General features: G+C 40.1%; 1 protein-coding gene across 1 annotated transcript; it reads left to right on the top strand.

Moving 5' to 3' along the window:
- Window positions 1-2,087: 2,087 nt before the first annotated feature.
- fam102bb (family with sequence similarity 102 member Bb) lies at window positions 2,088-19,489 on the top strand (the record flags this gene model as incomplete). Its single annotated transcript, XM_083888732.1, has 11 exons — window positions 2,088-2,233; window positions 8,316-8,436; window positions 10,734-10,763; window positions 11,951-12,067; window positions 12,335-12,381; window positions 12,545-12,639; window positions 14,545-14,643; window positions 15,489-15,735; window positions 16,317-16,453; window positions 19,262-19,331; window positions 19,447-19,489. The coding sequence occupies 11 exons, from the start codon at window positions 2,088-2,090 to the stop codon at window positions 19,487-19,489; spliced, it is 1,152 nt and encodes a 383-aa protein (XP_083744858.1).
- Between the last annotated feature and the right edge of the window lie 1,163 nt (window positions 19,490-20,652).

Below are 20,652 nucleotides of genomic sequence, written 5' to 3'. Positions count from 1 at the left end.
ATACCACAACCACGGACATATTCAGCTGACAGTTACCACACACCACGGCTTATTGAGAAGTAAACGATAGCAAACGATCGCTTGTCCGCACCGGCCAAAAGATCAAAGATCGTAAAATAAAAATAAATGTTACCCAACAATGACGTCAGTAATCCATAATATGGGCCTAAACTAAGATAATATAATGGTTTTCATCATTTTTATATCTCTATTAACAAAGAAAATACTTAATTTGTAGCGTACTCGTTTCGCTGCTTTCGGTGCCATCTTTGTTATGTGAAAACACGCAATGCATTCTGGGTAGCCCTTTCTCCCAAGGGTGGTCTCGGAAAATCTCAATATTGAGGGCGATACAGCCCTTAAACTTGGCCCTCAACTTAATTTTTCTGAGAATCGGGACAGAACTTGCACTAGAGGGAGCGCGCTTTTTTGAGATTGAGGGTTAAGGAATTGGAATTCATCCTAATTATCATTATTTCATTCATTATTATGAATTATCATAATAATGAATAATAATTGAATTATTATGAATTATCACTCAGATTAACGTGAGGTGGGGCCCCTTTAGGGAGGTTTCCTACTGAGATGTCATTGCAAATCGCCCATTGTTTTTTAAAGGGGACTGGGAGGCGGCTGGTCACTGCACATTTCAGTAAAAACAGCCCTCAGGCTCCGAGTGTCGGGGGCCCCCTATCGGATTGGGGCCCCAAGCAGTTGCCTGCCTTGCCTGTTCACAAGCTGCGCCTCTGCTGGTGTGCAGCTTCAGGAAAATCATACAAACAAACCATCAAGTTATGCGACCATTAAACTAAGTTTAGCTGATATTCACTGACAAACGTCAGCGTTACACGCTGATGCCATTTCAAATGGCTAAGGAATCGCATGATTCCTCAAATAAACATATACACACACACACATATATATATATAGTCCAGAAATCTGTAAACTATATGGACATTAAAAAAAACATTACTTAAAGAGTTAACATGTTTTGAAATGGATTGTAGAAAATTAAATCAATTTTATTGAATAATAAAGGAACAACATTCTCTCCATACGTAACAGGTTTCTTTTCGTTTCATCAACCTGTGCTGCTGTTGTCCTGTCTGACCGCCAGGAGGCAATAGAGGGGAAAAGGCGGGCTTCATTTCATCTACACAGTCAAGATATTGACTGACATCCCTGCATCCTTTTAATCCATAGCTACTTCAAAATAAAAGCAGAAATAAATGTGGTTTTTAAATACACCCACACTTTCTCAGTGGCATTCAAACGAACAGTATGATCACGTGTAATTTATGTTCGATTAAAAACTTCCAATTGTCAGTTTGTAATAGAATATTAACACACGCGTCCTCTAACACAATATTTTGTCGATGTGATAATAATTCCGCTTGCTTATTAGAATGACAATAGATAAATAAATTAATAGAACAATATTAAACTGTAAACAAGTTAATCTCAAGGACACTGCAATAGGCAGTAATTGTTTATTATGTATGTTTCCTTTTCCTTGGTTTTTGCATTCTCAAGGTGTCCTTTCATTCAAAGGTTTTGCATTTTGGGACAGTGTTGACCCTTTACAGATGTGTAAGCGGTTTGTTAAATAAGTTTGTGTGCATTTCCACCAGAGTGCAATATTTGAAGGGCTGTGTGTAATCAAGAAACTATACAACAATGCATGTATGAGTATGTGAGTGTATGTAAGTATGTACTGTATGTATGGAAATGTATGTCCTCTTGTAACTTTTATTTTTTTGTCAGCTCTCATGTCTCAAGGGACTACAGGCAGATATATCCTCAGGCTACAACCTGGCATATTCACATTTTAATATGTATTAATATGCATTGTTCCTTTCCTTACATAAAATAAAAACGAATAAAAAAAATGTTATTAAACATTAGTGCCTTTATTTTGAAAGTGCAAAAAGGAAGTCGCTCTTCCTGTTGACGCCAGCAGTGTCACTTTACTTCACCATCCTCCCACAACAAAACACAACACACTGTGTGTTCCTACTACAACACAATGGAGCTGTGATAGCGACGGGCGCGTCCACAGCACATCCTCAACAGTACTGAGTCCGTGCATGGATCTAATGATGATGAAGAAGAAGAAATTCAAGTTTAAGGTGGATTTCGAGCTGGACGAGCTCTCGTCGGTGCCTTTCGTCAACGGTGTGCTCTTCTGTAAAGTCCGACTGCTGGACGGCGGCTTCTCGGAGGAGTGCTCCCGGTGAGCGGAGGTTCTTTGGTTTCAATAACAATAACAGCCCACTTTTCTTTGACCAGTCGCAGGTTAATCAGCCTCTTATTAAGCTACATTCATAGCCACAACAGGGCTATTTTGAATGGATAGTTCAGTTTTTTTTGGGGGGGGGGGGAAACAAGTAGGGGTGTGTGAAGCACGTATGCAGACACAGTGTGTTACAATAGACATCGTTCAGTACAGTTGAAGAGACAGAGAACAGGAACATGATTTACATGTTGTTTCAATATGAGCCAGGACATCAACGTGACGTTTGTGTAAGAAGAACCAATAACCTGCTAACTGCAGGCTAATATTTCACATATTTCCAGAGGTTTACATGCTGCCACACAGGCCTTTTTTCATAGAACATTTTCTCAACATAATCCTATAGATGCCTGACAGCATGGTAAATCACTGAAAGGGTTTCATATGAGAAACAGTAAGAATTATTTTTGCAATTACTGAATATGGGCTTTGAGTACTGCTTTTCTCTGTGGACAGTTACATCAACACGACACGAAAAACTTGTTCAAAACCTCTTGTCTTCCTCTACTAACAGGCAGCACACTGAACACAATAATACACACTGTCTATAGATAAGCAACATATACACCCGTCCACTTTAAAAAGCATGAACTACCCCTTTAACCCAGTGTAAATTAGGTATCGTCCGTGTCTATCTGTCCTGGGAGAAGGATCTCGCCTCTGTGTTTCTTCCTGAGGTTTCTCCCTATTTGCAGCGTTTTTCCTTTTAATTTTATTTACAAAGAGATTAAAATTCAATTTTCAATTCAGTGTTATTTGTATAGCGCCAAATCACAACATACATCATCTCAAGGCACGGTACATACATAGACAACATCCTGCAGAGCAGAGAAACCCAGCAATTCAAACAATGAGCAAGCACTCTGCATCAGTGGAGATAAAAAAACAGAAGAAGAAGAAGAAGAAATCTCTGACAGAACCAGACTCAGCCATCCAAGATGTGCAGCCATCTGCCTCGGCCGGTTGGGGTGAAAGAAAAAAAGTGGTGGGACAGAGGAGAGGTGGAAGACAAGAGGGAGATGAGGTAGAAACAGAAGGAGACCAGGAGCAGATTTACAACAACTGTATCAAGTTATAAGTTGATACAGGACAGTTAGAGTCAGTGATGACATGGTTATAGAACTATGATATCATTTATATAAGCAGCAGAAATTGTTGAATTTTTTCATTATTATTATAATTTTTTTTTTTTACTGATATCGACTTTTAATGATAGCATAATAATAATGGAGATGACATCCATCCATTATCTACCGCTTTATCCTCCACCGGGGGGCTGTGAATGTTGTGTTCTTTGCCATTCCCCCCTTAAGGGGGGCCCCTTAGAAGGCCTTAAGGCCACATTATACTTCTCCGACTGCGTAATGCGTTATCCGTCTGCGTCACCACGTAGACCACTCAAGCCTTTATACTTCTGCGCCGTGGTGACGGATAGGCACTGCAATTTCCCGCCCGATCAGTAGGGGTCGCTGCGCAAGGTTGTTGTGCTTTTGGCTACAGTGAGCAATGGCGTCCGAGGGAGAAAGACTGTTGTTGTTGAAACAGTGGCCGTTTGTCACTTTTCTGTGTCCCGGAACGCAGTTTTAAGATAATTTGAGGCGAGAAATTGGCCATTTAGAGTCTAAACATGTGCTGTGTGTGTTAAGATATGACGTATTTATAGTTCGGCAGCGACGTTATCGGCGGGGATCAGCTCCGCCCTCTGTGGACGCTCGGTGCTCACTGTGAGCCAGCACAGAGCAGCTTAGCTCGGCCTGTCCTGAGGACCAATCGCAGCTCTTGCCGTCTCCGTTGTCCCTTGACGGAGTGACGGACACTTAAACAATATTCCGTGCAGCTGGAGACGACGCAGAGACTCTACAACAGGTTCTGTGTCGACGCAGAGGACTCTGCGTAGCCTACGCAGAGCACTTTACGCAGGAGTATAAATTGGGCTTTAGAAGGCCCCACTTTCACCTCAAATTTTCAGACATACTGCGTTGCTCGCTCCCTCACATCCGTGTTTCTCTTATACTCTTTTTTTTTTCCACATAAAAAAAAAAAACGTGTTAGTTGTCCGAGTTCAACGTTTCCATGCACTCAAAGCTTTTTTAAACCGAGTAATGTTGGCTAGTAGGGCTGCAACGATTATTCAGTCATCGATTATTAATTCCTTGGCGAACCTGTTTGTGTTTATTGATTATAGTCGGTCAGGCCATGTCAGCTGTACATTGTCCAAATAATTTCTGTCTCACAGTGGAGAATATGTCTACAAGAGAGTAGAGTAACTAATGGTCATTATTATTAATTCATGTGTCCATTTATTTTTCAATTAATCAGTTTGTCTGTGAAATGACAAGCAAGTAAAATGGCCGTTATAATAATCTCCCACAGTCAGAGCAGTGTGATATCATCACGTCTTGTCCAACAGACTAAAATAATAAACGTATTCAGTTTGCCTTCATATGTAACAAGATACTTGCAGATCAATCCGTTGCAGCTTCAGAACAGTGTGATCTACTTTTCTATCTCAGTCTGCAGATGTGTTGTCAACACTGTGGTGTTTTTTTTTTTTTTTTAGTCGACATCAAATAGGTGGCATTGAAAAGGGAATAGCAGTGACACAATAATGCTACTATAGCCGTCAATGTGAGACGAGAAGACTGTCCTCTAAGCTATTCAAGCTCTTGTTGGATGGAGAAAATGTTGTTATGGAGAGATTATATAACAAGCCTTTGTCTGTTCTATAGTAAAGTATTTCTCATAAAAGGAACACGAGAAAAAAGTGGAGTGACTGATCAGAATCTGGAGGCATCAGGGTCATTTTAACATGGCTACAGTTTTCTTGGTTTATTTCTTCTCATCTAAGCAGCCACAACTGCTAAATGTAATCAAGAAAGACAAGAACTGTTTTTTTTTTTTTCATATTTCTGGCTTTGATTAAAACATCCTGTTCTGCCTCTGAAGTGTTTGGTGCTCAAGCTCTTTGACGGTTTATGTCTTCCGCTAAAGATTTTAATCAGAAGACTTTGTAGTCACAAGTCTGAGACAAGTTAAGTTGTAATTTTCTGCAGTGGTTCGATTTGTTGGAAATCTGTTGCTCCTGAGTCATCCCAACTGTGAATGTAAGGGAAGTGGGGATTGTTGTTTTATGAGCCTTTTCTTTCCCTTTGGTGTGGGTTCTCATCAGGATTGTTCCATTGTTTCAGGCCCCAAAGTTTCCCTGTCACACATTTGCCTCTTTTCAGACTTGATCAAATCCATGTCAGATTTGTGTTTTTTTTTCTGTGTAGCAATTGTGTTTGTGAAAGTTTATCTGAAGTCTGACAGTAGGGGCCTTCAAAAAGGGGGAAAACAGCTGTGGTTTAACAGCGTATCTGACACATACATACACAGAATAGATTGGTGCTGGATATGATATGAAGACCAGTTAGTCACACTCACTAATAGGGTTTTTAAGCAACAATCCATGTAATCAAGACAGAATTCCTGAAGCTCACAATGTCCAGCTGGATGGGGGTTCAATGTCTGACAGAAAAACAAGTTAATTCAGTGTTTGCACAACATTAGTCACACTGTTGCTGCAGTCAGCAAAGTCAGTCAGTCTTATGCCAGGATCAAACTTTACAAATTCAGGCAAATTCTCAAGCAATTAGGTCAGGACAGACACAATTATGGACATCGGGTGTGAAGTCTGTATTTATATAGCGCATTTCTAGTCTCGGTGACCACGAAGAGCTGCTTCACACTACAGTTTTGCCATTCACCCTTTTCACACCCATTCACTCACACTTGTGTTTATTCAGTCAGATCCATAAATATTGGGACATCAACATTATTATTTTCTTTTTGGCTCCATACACCACTACAATAGATTTTAAATGAAACGAACAAGATGTGCTTTAACTGCACACTTTCAGCTTTAATTTGAGCATTTACATCCAAATCAGGTGAACGGTGTAGGAATTACAACACTTTCTATATGTGCCTCCCACTTTTTAGGGGAACAAAAGTAATGGGACAATTGACTGAAAAGCTATTTCATGGAGAGTTGTGCGATATTCCCTCGTTATGTCATCTTCGGATAAGCAGGTAAAAGTTCTGGAGTTGATTCCAGGAGTGACATTTGCATTTTGAATCTGTTGCTGTTAACTCTCAATATGAGATCCAAGGAGCTGTCACTGTCAGTGAAGCAAGCCATCGTTAGGCTGAAAAATCAAAACAAACCCATCAGAGAAATAGCAAAAACATTAGTTTAGTGGACAAATCAACTGTTTGGAACATTCTTAAAAAGAAAGAATGCAACGGTGAGCTCAGCAACACCAAAGGACCTGGAAGACCACGGAAAACCACTGTGGTGGACAACTTATTTCACTGGTGAAGAAAAAGCCCTTCACAACAGTTGGCCAGATCAGAAACACTCTCCAGGAGGTAGGTGTATGTGTTTCAAAGTCAACAATCAAAAGAAGACTTCACCAGAGTGAATACAGAGGGTTCACCACAAGATGCAAACCATTAGTGATCCTCAAAAACAGGAAGACAAGATTAGAATTTGCCAAACAACACCTAAAAAAGCTGTTACAATTCTGTAAGAACATCCTCTGGACAGATGAGACCAAGATCAACTTGTACCACAGAGATGGGAAGAGAAGAGTGTGGAGAAGGAAAGGAACTGCTCATGATCCACAACATAGCACCTCATCAGTGAAGCATGGTGGTGGTAGTGTCATGGTGTGGGCATGTATGACTGCCAATGGAACTGGTTCCCTTGTATTTATTGATGATGTAACTGCTGACAAAAGCAACAGGATGAATTCTGAAGTGTTTCCAACAATATTATCTGCTCATATTCAGCCAAATGCTTCAGAACTCATTGGACGGCGCTTCACAGTGCAGATGGACAATAACCTAAAGCATACTGCAAAAGCAACCAAAGAGTTTTTTAAGGCAAATATGGAACGTTATCAGTCAATCACCTGACCTGAATCTGATTGAGCATGCATTTCACTTGCTGAAGACCAAACTGAAGGGAAAAAGCCCCAAGAACATGCAGGAACTGAAGACCATTCAAGACTGTGATTACCCTCAAATTAAAGCTGAAAGTGTGCAGTTAAAGCACATCTTGTTCGTTTCATTTCAAATCCATTGTAGTGGTGTATAGAGCCAAAAAGAAGAGAATTGTGTCGATGTCCCAATATTTATGGACCATGCAGCGCATGTTTTCCATCACTCATCTTCCATACTCAGTCACACGTTGTCGGCACAGCTGTCAGGAGCAACATGGGGGTTAAGTGTCTTGCCCAAGGAAACGTCAGCATGTAGACTTTTTTTAATCGCCATTACAGATGTAAACACTTCAGAATCTTAACTTGTTGCATCATTTTCTGTCACACTGTGCTAGAGAGGAAAATCCTCCGTTTGACTTGTGTTTAAATCCAGCAGAGTTGACTGAAATGAATGGCGTGTGAGCCGTCTTAACGGGAGGGTGCTGGGTTGGTGGGTGGAAAAGGAGACGATGCCAGTGAAAGAGAGGCCATCTGGAATATCGTGATGCTGCCCACGCACACTAAGTCTTTCTCCTTCACTTCATCTCATCCTTTCGCTGATAGTGAGCCGTCAGCTTCACTTTAGCTTCAGGCTCATGAAGGATGAGTAGTTCTCTCAGGGCAATACGAACCACACTGTCATAACCTTTGGTTTCAACAGTTCAATAAGTCAATAGGACGAAAACAGGACTCTTAAGTTATTGGTTCGTTCTTTAGGCGGCCACAAGCAGCTGATGATAAGTAATAATTATAGTGCGAGTTGTCAATATTTTTAAAACGTTTGTGAACCAGTTTGTCATTTATTTGTTAAGTGGCAATGAAATCCCTGCCAATATTTGTCAATTTGTTTTTATCCGTTTATTCTGAAACGGTTATCCGATAAAACATTTGCACTAAAGTTGCAACGCTGTTACCAGCAGTGCTCTCTGTCTCTGCACATGCATGATAATGTGATCTCAGCTTGTGTTGAAAGAAGTGTTTGTGATTTCCTCTCACAGGGAGCCGGTGCAGGCCAACTGTGTTCGCTGGAGGAAGCGCTTCTCTTTCCCCTGCAAGATGAGTGCCAACGCAGGGACGGGTGTCCTCGACCCGTGTGTGTGTCGCGTATCTGTCAGAAAGGTACAATATATGCTGCCTTTTCTCCAAAATAATCCATTTCAACAGCTGTGCTTTTATACCAGTGTTCATGAGGATGTTTTACGCTGACCACTTCAGATTAAATGGCCTTTGAACCCCATCATAATCCACTATACAGTGATGTCATAGCTTTCTATTTCATGGTAACATCATTTACTGTACTCTCACATCAGAACTGAATAATATACTATAATATAATCACTAACATGCACTACGCTGTGACTGAATCAAGTATACTACGATGTCATATTGTATTCTACTAGTATACAAGTACACAAGTGGACTGCAGTATGTACAGGTCTGAGGACACCCTCTGCGTCCTTAATGTGTCTTTATGTCCAATCACTAATAACATATTCTTTCAGAGGTTGTACAAGGACACATGTTCACCACGTGCCAATGCAACGTGTCCTCAAAATGCATTAGAGACCACCTTCTCGGCTGACGTCCTCCGACCAATTAGTTTCACATCAATCAATGTTTATTGATATAGATACAGCGCCTTTGCTCTACCCAATCACAGAGACATTCACATACCTCAACAGATGACAACCAAGACTAGAATCAATCATATGACAAAAGGAGCTGAGGATGTATTTCTATATCGTCACAATATTAACACTCACTCAGCACATGTTGACACACACTCTCAGCTCCTTCCAACTATTCTCTCTCTCTCTTTTTTCAGGCTGTGTACACACAAAAGTCCAATCACCAATTCAACCACCAGCACGAATTAACACCAGGGCCCGGTTTTTCAAAAGTAATCCGCTCGGATTTTGGATGACGGATTGGATCAAATCTTGAAAATGGGTTTTTCAAAAGAAAAAATGGATTAATCCAATCTTGGTTTTGATCCGGATCAAACCTTTAGTTTGGGTTTTTCCAGAACTTTGTAGTAGGATTGGGATCACTTTGATCCAAAAAAGTCTGGATTAAATTGATCCCATCAGAAGGGTGGATTCAGCGTGGATTTCAGGCCCAAAATGTAGTGAAACTTTAAAATTAAATATCAAATAATACTAAATTTGGATCATGCAGTACAGCCTACAAGAGATCTTATGTATTCATACGGTTTTAATTTGATTTAGTCATCCATCAGGCTACAGTGATTAGAGTTTGGCCTCATAAATAATCCCCCAAACAGCTGTCAATATTGACCACAAATAATATATTAAATTCTGTCACTAATTAATCACAATCAAAAATATATATTTTTTGTTTTTAGAACATTTTTAGTGATGCATGCATTGATGAAACAGAATAACAAAACAATGGCAATGACACAATGACACAAAAACAAATCCTTTATAGTGTCTAACTATTGCGTCCCCTGTTGCACGTCCTGTTTGTGCTTGTTAGCGATGTTGTTCAGGACAACACAGGCAAGGGTTATGTTATGTATGCTCTCAGGTAGATAAGGCATGCAAAGCACCGCTTAAGAATTCCATTTAAACGCTCAGTTGCATTGCTATTCTATATTCTACGTGTTGCTCTTTACATATCTTGTCGATTTCCTATCCTATTTGAGCTTATCCAGATTTGGTGATCCTGAAAAGTTTCTATCCGGATCAGATAGATCCAATCCAATGTTACTTTGAAAAACCGGCTCAAAAGTAAGATGGATTACATGATCATGGATAGCAAAAAAAGGATTACCAAATCTGGATCAATTTTATCCAGATTTATAACTTTTGAAAACCCGGGCCCTGGTTAGCAGCATCCAGTTCAGACCATAGATTAGAGTGGTGGTCTCGGTGTATAATAATAAACATGTATGTGGCAATGTGAATCTGAAAGGATTTTCCATATTTTACACTTAACATGAATGTGGTCTCTGCAGTCTAAATCATGTCAATCTACATTACTTAGAAAATAAACAGCAGGAAGTATATTAATTATGCTTTATTATTTAGAAGTGAGATTTATAATGTATGCACAGTACTAATTCAATCATTGGGCATGTGCAATAGTCTCATTTCAACATAGATATAATGTAGAAAAGCCCTGAATGATCCATCTGCTCCATAGGAGCAGCTGCCAATACATACAACTGCTACACAGAGCCGAGGCTATTTTTAGCACCCCATACCATAAATTAATTACATACATCGTTATTATTTTAAAGAGTTGCATAATAAGACAATTCTGAACCTCAAAGACATCCGACAGGCAACTTATTTTTAAAACTGTGATCGAATTACAATAATAAACAATAACAATTGCAATTGTATTGTCATTTTCGAGTAATATTAAAATGTTTATGCTTTCATCTCCAGGAACTGAAGGGTGGGAAGGCATATGCAAAGGTAATATGCTCACACACCTCTGTGATGCAACCCCCACTCTTAAACCTGACCTCCATGGGCCAGTTGTTCAAAGGTAATCTGATCGGATTTTGGTTATCGGATTGGATTCTAATCTGGAAAATGGGTTGTTCAAAAGGGAAGGAAGGATTCTGCAATTGGATCAGATCATGTAAATCCAATCCTAGTTTGGAAATGGATCAAACCTTCAGTTTGTGTTGTTCAAAACTTTTTAGTAGGATTTGTATAACTTTGATCCAAAAAAAACAGGATTACCCTGATCCCTGAAATAATACATTTGTATCATTTAGTATATTTGGATTTATATTTTGCACTTGACTTGTTTAACCGTTACAGTGATAAAGTAGACCTAGGCTACCAATTAAGCCTTTTGGTATAGTAAAGTAGAAATAAAAATTATATTGTCCCCATGAAATAAACCCCTGATTCATCACTGTATATTAATGTCAAAGAATATTAACGTTCATCAGATATGAACCTGTCAAAAATCATTTCGAACAATTGCATCTTTTACTCCACGTCCAGTCAGTCCCTCATTCTGACAGAACTGCAGAGGCTGGTGTGGTTCTTCAACACGCTCAGGTTATTATAAAAGGGTCATAAAATACATTTTAAATGGAAGTGGATGTTTATGATTTGTGTTTCATTTTAAAATAAACACTTAAAGTGACCCCATGTTGGGCTCTTCTACCTGTTCTTTACATAGCTGGTAATCCAGATTTGGTAATCCTGAAAACTGTGTATCTGGATCAGGGTGATCCAATCCAATGTTGCTTTGAAAAACCGACTTAAAAGTAAGACGGATTACCTGATCCTGGATAGCAAAAAATGGGATTTCTAAATCTGGATCATTTTGATCTGGATTACATTTTTTGAACAACTGGCCCCCTGTCACCTACATTTACAGGAATCATCCATATCGATGTAGATGGATGATACCATATCTACCATATAGAACAGATGGTCCTCACTGCCTGCAGGTTGACTCATTATGTCATCTGTTCTGCCTTTAACTCACTGACAGCTCACTTGTACACGCTCCTGTTGTCTGTAACTCGTTAATAGCTTCGTCTCACATGCACATAGATTATCACATTTGCTGACTGGGCAAAAAGGCAATCTCCCGAGAGAAAACAAAAGGTCATAATTTGTCATTCTTTCTCCTGCAGCTCGGTTTTGCAGATCTGAATTTAGCAGAGTTTGCAGGCTCAGGGAACACAACCCGCAGATGTCTGCTGGAAGGCTACGATACTAAAAATACACGCCAGGATAACTCCATTCTCAAGGTAACACTGAAGATACGATCAGGTATCCGCCACACAGTGATGTGACTTTTTCAATAAGATGCCATGTTTGTTTGTTTTTTTACATTCACATTTAGCAACGAGAACAAAAACATTAGAAGTAAAATGTCATCTTAAAAAATGTTGTGACAAAACCACTACTGGAATAACAGAAAGAAAATAGGGCTGGGTATTTTACAAGCTCCTGACCACTGCAAACTAAAAAACACTGAATTCAACCTGCATAATTGTTATTTTTTCTTGTTATAGGTCGTCATCAGTACACAGCTCATGTCAGGAGATCCCTGTTTTAAAACGTAAGTTATCACACCTTTCTGCTTTTTTTTACACCGGTGCTCAGTCTGGTGGCTGCTACTGTGGTACCATTTCTGAAACCAAACTACAACCCACAGAACTTGGCTGCACAAAAGAATAATTAATAAATCAAACCCTCATGGTCCTCATTTCATCGGTCCTCAGGCCTCCATCCACAGCCACCGTGATAGGGATTCAGGGAGATGGAGAGAGCCTGCTGGAGGAGAGGAGGGGAGGAGACTCGCAGAAAGGCTCTTCTGGTGAGACTTTCTATATACATTCAAAAATGAGCTCAGATGGAAAAATAAAAAGGTATGCTACCGTGCAACAGTTACATATAATGCAATATAAACCAGTTGTTTCCTTGCACATACATATAAAGGAAGCTCTAGGTGACAGGAGGATGCTTATCAAGTTGGTTGTTGTCATGTTATGAAGTTCCCAGATTAAGCTGTAGATACTGATCTAATAACCCGTGTCTGAATCTTTGAGTCTGTGCATCAGGATATCCTGAGTATGACGCTCTTCTGCTTCAGTGTTACGCTTCATCTCCATCCACTTTTATGGCAATACACTCGCATCACATGTGAGCACATCTCTGTGTGGTGTATGCATGTTCCTCCTGGATGCTTCAGAGAGCAGCACAGCCCGTTTCATGTATAATTTAAACTAGATCTCTTTAGATTAGGTACAATCTGCGCTGGCCCTGTGGGCTCCTCTCTGGTTAAAAATAGGACGTTCTGCAAGTCTGTCTCGTGTGGTGTAGGGGGTTTTTGTATGAGCTCTCACCACATGTTTCTGCAGATATTATTTCCTGTCAGATGCTTTGTTTTAGTTTTTTTGTTTTTTTCGTGTGCAGGTGGGTTTTATGTGTGGGATCGATTAGAAGTAGATGTTTGGCAGATTGAAATAAATGATGGTGTCAGTTTTTGTAAATGGAATATGGTTATGTGATGTGTCTTATCCTACAAGTGACAAGTAGGGCACAATGAAGATTTGTTTACCCATCTCATCACTGCTGTGACCGTTCTGTTCCTAATTTTGCACAAATTAAGTGTCTCTGATGTTGACTGTAATTAGCAGATCACTTTGAAATACAATAAATACAGTATTTCAGACAAACCCATTTCTAAAATGTATAATCACACATTGATTTATTCTATTTTACACATTTTTTTAAATTAATTTTTAGTCAAACTATTCATTTTGGTTTTTTTATTAAATTTTTTTCCCCTGGAAAATGATTGAAGAATACAGGCAGCTCTGTGTTTCCACACACGTTTTTAAAAAGGGCCTTTTTACACACAAAATAACTGTGTATTACAAGGTTTCCCTTTCATGTCAAAACTGCTCAGTTCTTGTTCTGTTGCAATTAATCAACACAATAGCATCAGTGAGTTACAGTGAGATTTCCAGGCATTCGACTAAGTGTGATTAATCCTGAGTAAAAATCAACGCTGTATTTGACAACGTGTGTTCACTCGCTCATTAGCTCGGGGATGGTGAACTGTGTGTGGGAGGCAGAGAGGGGACTTTTCTCTGTTGTAGTTGCTGCTGCCACTTTGCAAAAAGAATCTGGAAAATCAAAAACACACCGACAGGGTCCGAGCTAAATACTGTAGATTCTCAATGTAAAATATCTTAAAAAAACAAGACTGTTATACATAGTTGTGTACAATGTTTAAAGTATTTTAAATCCATATTCATTTTTACTTGCCCGTCTATAATTATAATCCACTTAAGCTGCATCTGCCTCCGGGACAACCCCCCTGACCTATTTCTTATAACTAGTAGTATGACTAGTATTGTTTTTGCATGTTATTGTGTGTATTTGACACTAATGGATGCTGCCAAAGCTCTCCCCGTAACACACAGTGGAAGCAAACAAGACCGCAGGACTTTCCATTATCCCACAATGCTTCCCACTGTCATCAAACTACCTTTTTTGTTGTTGTGTTGTTTGAGAGAGAGAGACCTCTGGTAGAATTTAACATTCATTTAACATTAAATATATCTATTATATTGTTATACCATTATAATGTTGTTTCTTTTGGTTTACGCAAGTTACTTTCTGAATATAAAATTAGGATAACTAAAGCTACACATGTATTTATGTAACTTTGAATCCCTGACACCTTTTTTTTTTGTTTCATTTAATCTATCAGAGAGCCGTGAAGGGAAGTGTCCGGTTACCTCTGAAGAGCTGGGTGGCTGCGGACACTCTCGAACATCCAGCTACGCCAGCCAACAGTCCAAACTTTCAGGTAGGGACACCTCGCATCTAAAAAAAAAACACTGCTGTTAGTGTGATATGAATATCATACAATACAAAGACGGTGTAAGTGTCTAAGCTGACATGGCGCCTTTCTTTGTCCTTACTAAAAGGAAATGTGTGCAAGTTCAAACCGAGACACCATTTGACTGAGGAGGAGGGAAGATTATTTTCCAGTGTCACTCTCGCTCCTCCAGAGCTTGAGTTTCCATTACAGGCGGATCAGATGACTGTAATAAAAGATCACAGGAAGTGCAGACGCACTAAGACCTGCTCTAATTGCCGTCTAATTCTGAATTTGAAATGTATTTCCTGCCACACAACTCTCAATACATACATCTGAACCTCGTATTAGCATCAAGGCAGCTTGCATTTCTACTGATGCCCTGAAAATACTTTCCGCTTTAAGTGGCTCGCTGCACGACTGTGCTGAATCATTGAAAAACGTGTTTTCAAAATGGGTTTTTAGCTTATCTACGTCAGTGCAACATTTAGTAGGAATTGGTGATTTGTGGATTTTAATTTCAAGAAATTGTGGGCTACATTCTGCATTTATGCCTTTGAACTGATCTTCTATCATTAATGATTACACGCAGATTGAAGCAGTGGCGCAGCTCTCTCGAATCCTACATAAATCTTTGATGGATTTCACAGGGCGCACACAGTTACTACCCGTTATTGAATGCATCCGTTTCATTAGCCAAGTGGGACTAGATAAGAGCCACAGATCACAGATCAATTTTAACTGACATTTACAGAGGAAAGGTTCGGCCAGTTCAATCTGAAAATATCAAGGCACCCAATGTGAAATCAATTATCGTTACCAATCTCTTGCAGGCTACAGCACGGGTCACTCCCGCTCGTCCAGCATTTCAGAGTTCAGCCACCGGAGAAACCATTCTGTAGGCAGTGCCTCAACAGGCATCGGCAGCATCCCAGAACCCAGCGATGACCGGGACAGAGAGTCCAGACCCTGTCCTGCGCTGCCTGAACACCCGGTCCCCACCAACACCACCACAGCAACCACTAGTAACTCACAAGGCACACCAGTAAGGAGTGCCTCATCCTGTGAACGTCTCAACAGGTAAGTACTTAAGCACAAAGTAATATCATTCATGAAAAGCACCATCTATTTGGCAAATGTGACCACTTTCTATTGTAGACAGTGACAGTGAAATTAAGTGGAAGTTATTGTTGGGACGTTAAACTGTAGACAGAAGCACACCTGGCACCTGTGAAGAAGAGCAGTACAAGAATGTTTGTGGTTTCATGACACTGACTGTGTAGCATAATTGTTATACATGGAATCAATATCAGCCACAAAACATTGTTTGACAGGTGTATTACGTATATGTAAATGGATACAGTCGGTGTGAGTTATGCATGTGCAAGATAAAGTCAGCTTAGAGCACAATGAAGTCTGTTTGAATATGGGCGTAGTTTATAATATGAATACAACCTAATCCTGTAAGAACATAATTATGACACTTGTGTGGCTGATACCAAAAGTCTTCTCCTGAGTCACATAATCTATTTAAATGGAATGCTGTGATTGTCCTGCTTGGCCGAATGCCCGAATATCCCAAAATTAAATGCAAATTTCAAGAAAGAAGCCATTCTTTAGTGGTTTAATTAACATGAAATGGCTCCTCTATCTTCCGTCAGACACCCAGTGAAACAAGACTCCATGGAGTCTCAGCTAAAGAGAATGGATGACACACGGGTGGATGCAGACGATGTTGTGGAAAAGATTCTCCAGAGTCAAGACTTCACACCCAGCCTCCTGGATTCCAGTGCTGAAGGTAAAACACTCACTTCTACACAGCTTGTTCAAGGAGGGAATGCTGACGAGCCTTACTGCAATGTATGACAATAGTGATAATAAAACCTCACATATAAAAAGGAGGAAGTCTTTGGTAAAAAAAAAAGTTCAAAGTGTCACAAACGCGTAAAAAGTTCACGACCAACGAGGTTAAGGAAGCTGTACACGAAAAGGTGAGCCTGCTGTCCAGGCTCCCTGCGCTCTCAGATGATGGTGCGCACGTCGGTAAAATAGGGCGGGTCGGTAAGTTAAAGGTCACATAGAGTGGTCCTGTTGCACATAAATGTTAGTTATGGAGGTCTACTTACATATATTAACTTGTTTTTATGGTCAAAAACCTCCTAGTTGCTGTAAACTAGCCGATAGAAATCCTCTTTTCTGACAGTGTTTTTCAGCCGAGATGTTTCAGAGTGAACTTTCACCCCCAGAAGACAGAGTCTTGTGATTGGCCAGTACTATCCAGCACATCCGTTCTCAGAAGCGCAGCGCCCCCCTCTGGAACGGCGGATGCACTGCTCCTCATTATCAAAACATTGTTTTAACAGTGTTTAAAAATAGCTTCGTCACGACTCCCCGCCGCAGTCCCTCTTACGACTTTGACCCAGAGTCAGAAGACACTGTCGCTCGTGAAACACCTCCACAACGGACGTTATTCTTCTTCTGCGGTTCAATGTACGTAACCGGATGTGCCCGGACTACCGCCCGGAGCAGGACGATCGGTTGTTCAGGAGAACCGCTGCTTATGTAACTATTACGGGATTTTCAGTGATCTCGTTGAGCCCCGAGATTACAATAAAACACAGCGTTCTCAGCAATGGCTGAACTGTTTGTTTCGAACTGTCAGGGCTTCATAAACAAGGTAATGACGCAGATACACACCAAAAAAAACAGCGATAATAGGAACTTCCGGTCTAGTTCCGCTTTAACTATGGAGCTTCAGTCGCTGTCCGTGGTGCTCAAAGGCTGGTTTACAGGATGAGTGTGTGGCCAGTCACCTGTAAGGTTAGCCTACATGGTGACAACAGTTCTCTCCAGTGGCTGTGCGTGTGCATAAGTGTGTGTGCACAAGTGTGTGTGCATGCAGTGTGAACGAGCTTGGGCTTATGTTTAGGACGGGGGTGGGGGGGGACAACACAAGCGCTACACAAATGAAGACGGCATCTCACCCAGTCAAGATCCTGCACTCTGGTGGGCACCTAACCTGAGCCGTCTGGCGACACACCCGTGCCAGCAGAAAGAGTTATTTTTTTGTCCCTCAATTTTATTATTGCTGCTATGATAGTCAATATTGGACATTACAGCCATGATTTTGAGCCTAAAAGGAAGTAGCACAGTGTAGAATATTTTCCACCCCCGCATTGCGGTTGCTTAAATAAATAAAAAAAAGGCATGTGGACCTCGACAGTCGACTCTCTAAATGTCGTGTAATTCCCATCCCTAGTCTTTGGTGTCTTGGTGGTTTTTAGGTGTAATATAATATGCACATTTTCCCCATCTTTTATGACATAATAAAGTTTTAATTATGTCATTTAAATATTGACAGTGTTATCTGAAGAACAGTAGAAGAAAGAGACGAGGAACATTATTCAATCATCATGACTTACTGTACATTGTTTTGGTGTTTTGTATTGTTGCATTGTCTTGCTCTTTAAGAATTGAGAATTTTCCCCTTCCACTTGCTTGCAAAGATCCACTTGACCTGCACTATATGGTGCAGGCTTTGGCCACATAATAAGTATTCAGGTGTTTCAATCAGGCTTTGGGCTATGTCCCTCATCTCCAATGAAGGACAATCTTAACACTTCAGCATACCAAGACATCTTGGACAATGCCATGTTTCCAACTTTGTGGCAACAGTTGAATGAAGAACATTTTGTATTCCATGATTTTTGCTCCAGTGCACAAAGCAAAGACTAAAAAGACATGGTTTGGTGAGTTTGGTGTGGAAGAACCTGACCTCAACCCTCCCCCTTTGGGATGAACTGGAACAGGCCTTCATGCCCAACATCAGAGTATGACTTTATAAATGCTCTACAGAATGAACGGGCATACATTGTATACTTTAAAATCTTGTGTGCAATCTTCCAAGAAGAGTGAAAGCTGTTATAGCTGCAAAAGGCTACCCTTTTCGGATGAACGTAAGGAATCCTCCAGTTTGAGTTTGTGGGCACTGTACAGTACACATCCATTCCGCACGCTCTTTATAGTACTACTACTTTCTAGTCTAGTGGGTGGCACACTTGTTTTGGTCAAGAGCCAAAGTAGTAGTAGTAGTAGTAGTAGTAACCATGGACACTTGCTGCAAGGGAGGTCCGCCATTCACAAATCAGTGCTCAAAACGTATCATCACCTCCTGGTGAGAAATCACCATTACTAGAATGGAACGAGAGATTGAGGAGTGTTGTTTTTATACGAGTATGAGGCCGTTTGGAATGTGGAAAGTATGACCTGGGTTTTTCACTGATCAAAACCTAGTAATCAGGTAAAGTTAATCGTTTTTATTTGCAATTTGTTGTTGTACATCAGAGAATTTACAAAACACAGTCATTAACTTGGGCAGTTCCGTCACTCGCATGACTCCATGAGTCTTTGTATTTCGAAGGAGTGTGGCATTGTTTTTCTATGCAAGGTCTCTTCTCGATCAAAGCCAGAAAAAGAAAGCTTCTGTCAATACGTGATTATTTATAGGTTGCCTAGCAACTGGCAGCTTCTCATAACATGAATTCTACAGGAGGACAGAGTTGCTCTTGGTTCTGACTGAATGTTGCGACACCTGCATATGTTTCAGAGGAGGGTCTGCGGCTGTTTGTCGGCCCTGGCGGAAGTACGGCCCTTGGAAGCCACCACCTTCCAACCAGGTGAGCTTCACAAGCCTCCAGATAATATTCACCATTTTGAAGCCTTATTGATTTGTCCCTGGCGGCTGTACGCTGTCATTTCTAAGTCTTTTTATCTGGTCTTCTCTTCCTATAGGGTTGGTGCCGGAGCGTATGAACAGGTGGTGATAAAGCGTTAAGACCTGTGCTGCTTACACCCAAAAAAAAGGAGACAGGACTGTGTTCATTCCAGGCATGGGACAATATGAAAAATTCATGTCAGTTATCCTAACCAAAATTATTGCAATTTACATTATTGTGATGACAACAAATATGCTTTTTTTTAACCCTAAAACACACAGAAATAATTGTAAGGTTTTTTCTTTGCATTGCAGGTTTTTTTTAAAGTGAAAAATTATCTTAATCTTAAATAAGACTGTTTTAAATGATGAGGTCCTCAAGCCCACCCACCCCTCGTTGCACTAAAAACTAATCACTAGAACCGTTTGTTTGCCAGGTTTACATCATTTTCAAGTCATAAATGTGAGATATTAGCCGTTTTCCATATTTATGATTATCCTGAATCTGATTATGGAAATAATTTTCTTACTGTGAGAGTTTTTTTTTTTTATTGCAATGAGGAAATATAAAATATTTCTCAGTCCCAAGTTCATTCCATTCTCCACTCCTTTAGCTTATGACCTGATCAGCAACGTGTGACTACGTGAAGTCAACAACAACAACAGCGCCCCCATGTGCTCACATCAGCAACGTGACACAGTAGCTAAATATGTGAAGGGAAATTAAACACCGACAGATTGTTCAAGACATTTCATGTCCATGTTTAAAAAAATTTAGTCAACTGCGTTGCCCCAACTTATTATAAAAGTTGATAAATGACCAACCTTTAAATTATAATGGAGGACAGAAGGCGATCTACGTTCATGGGTTTGATACATTCCTTTTTGTCACCTTTTTTGTATTACTTCCTACAAATAGGACATTGTATTTAATATTGGCCTGTAGGGTTACCTGTAATCTACAGTTGTTGGTGTCTTGAAGGTGAGAATATTTTACTACAAATATGAGGTGTAAGATTTGAGCCATTGGCTGTGTGAATGTTGTGAATGTGTGTGGTCACGTGTCTGTGATGAGACTTTACTTGTACCAGTTATCCTGTTGTCTTGAATGAGTGGAGGGAGCCATTTGACTCCGCAAAAGCAAAATGCAGTGAAACTCACTTGAGATTAAAATATGTTTGCCCTATAATAAAAAAAAAAAAATACTGAAAAATAACTTTTAACTTTGACTACAAACCAGATAGTCAAACTGCAGTCTGTAATCGTTTCTGAAACATTCTTAG

The sequence above is a fragment of the Microchirus variegatus genome (assembly GCF_963457635.1).
Source record: "Microchirus variegatus genome assembly, chromosome: 4".
Classification (NCBI taxonomy): Eukaryota; Metazoa; Chordata; class Actinopteri; order Pleuronectiformes; family Soleidae; genus Microchirus; species Microchirus variegatus.
This window is presented reverse-complemented; position numbering and strand designations above follow the sequence as displayed.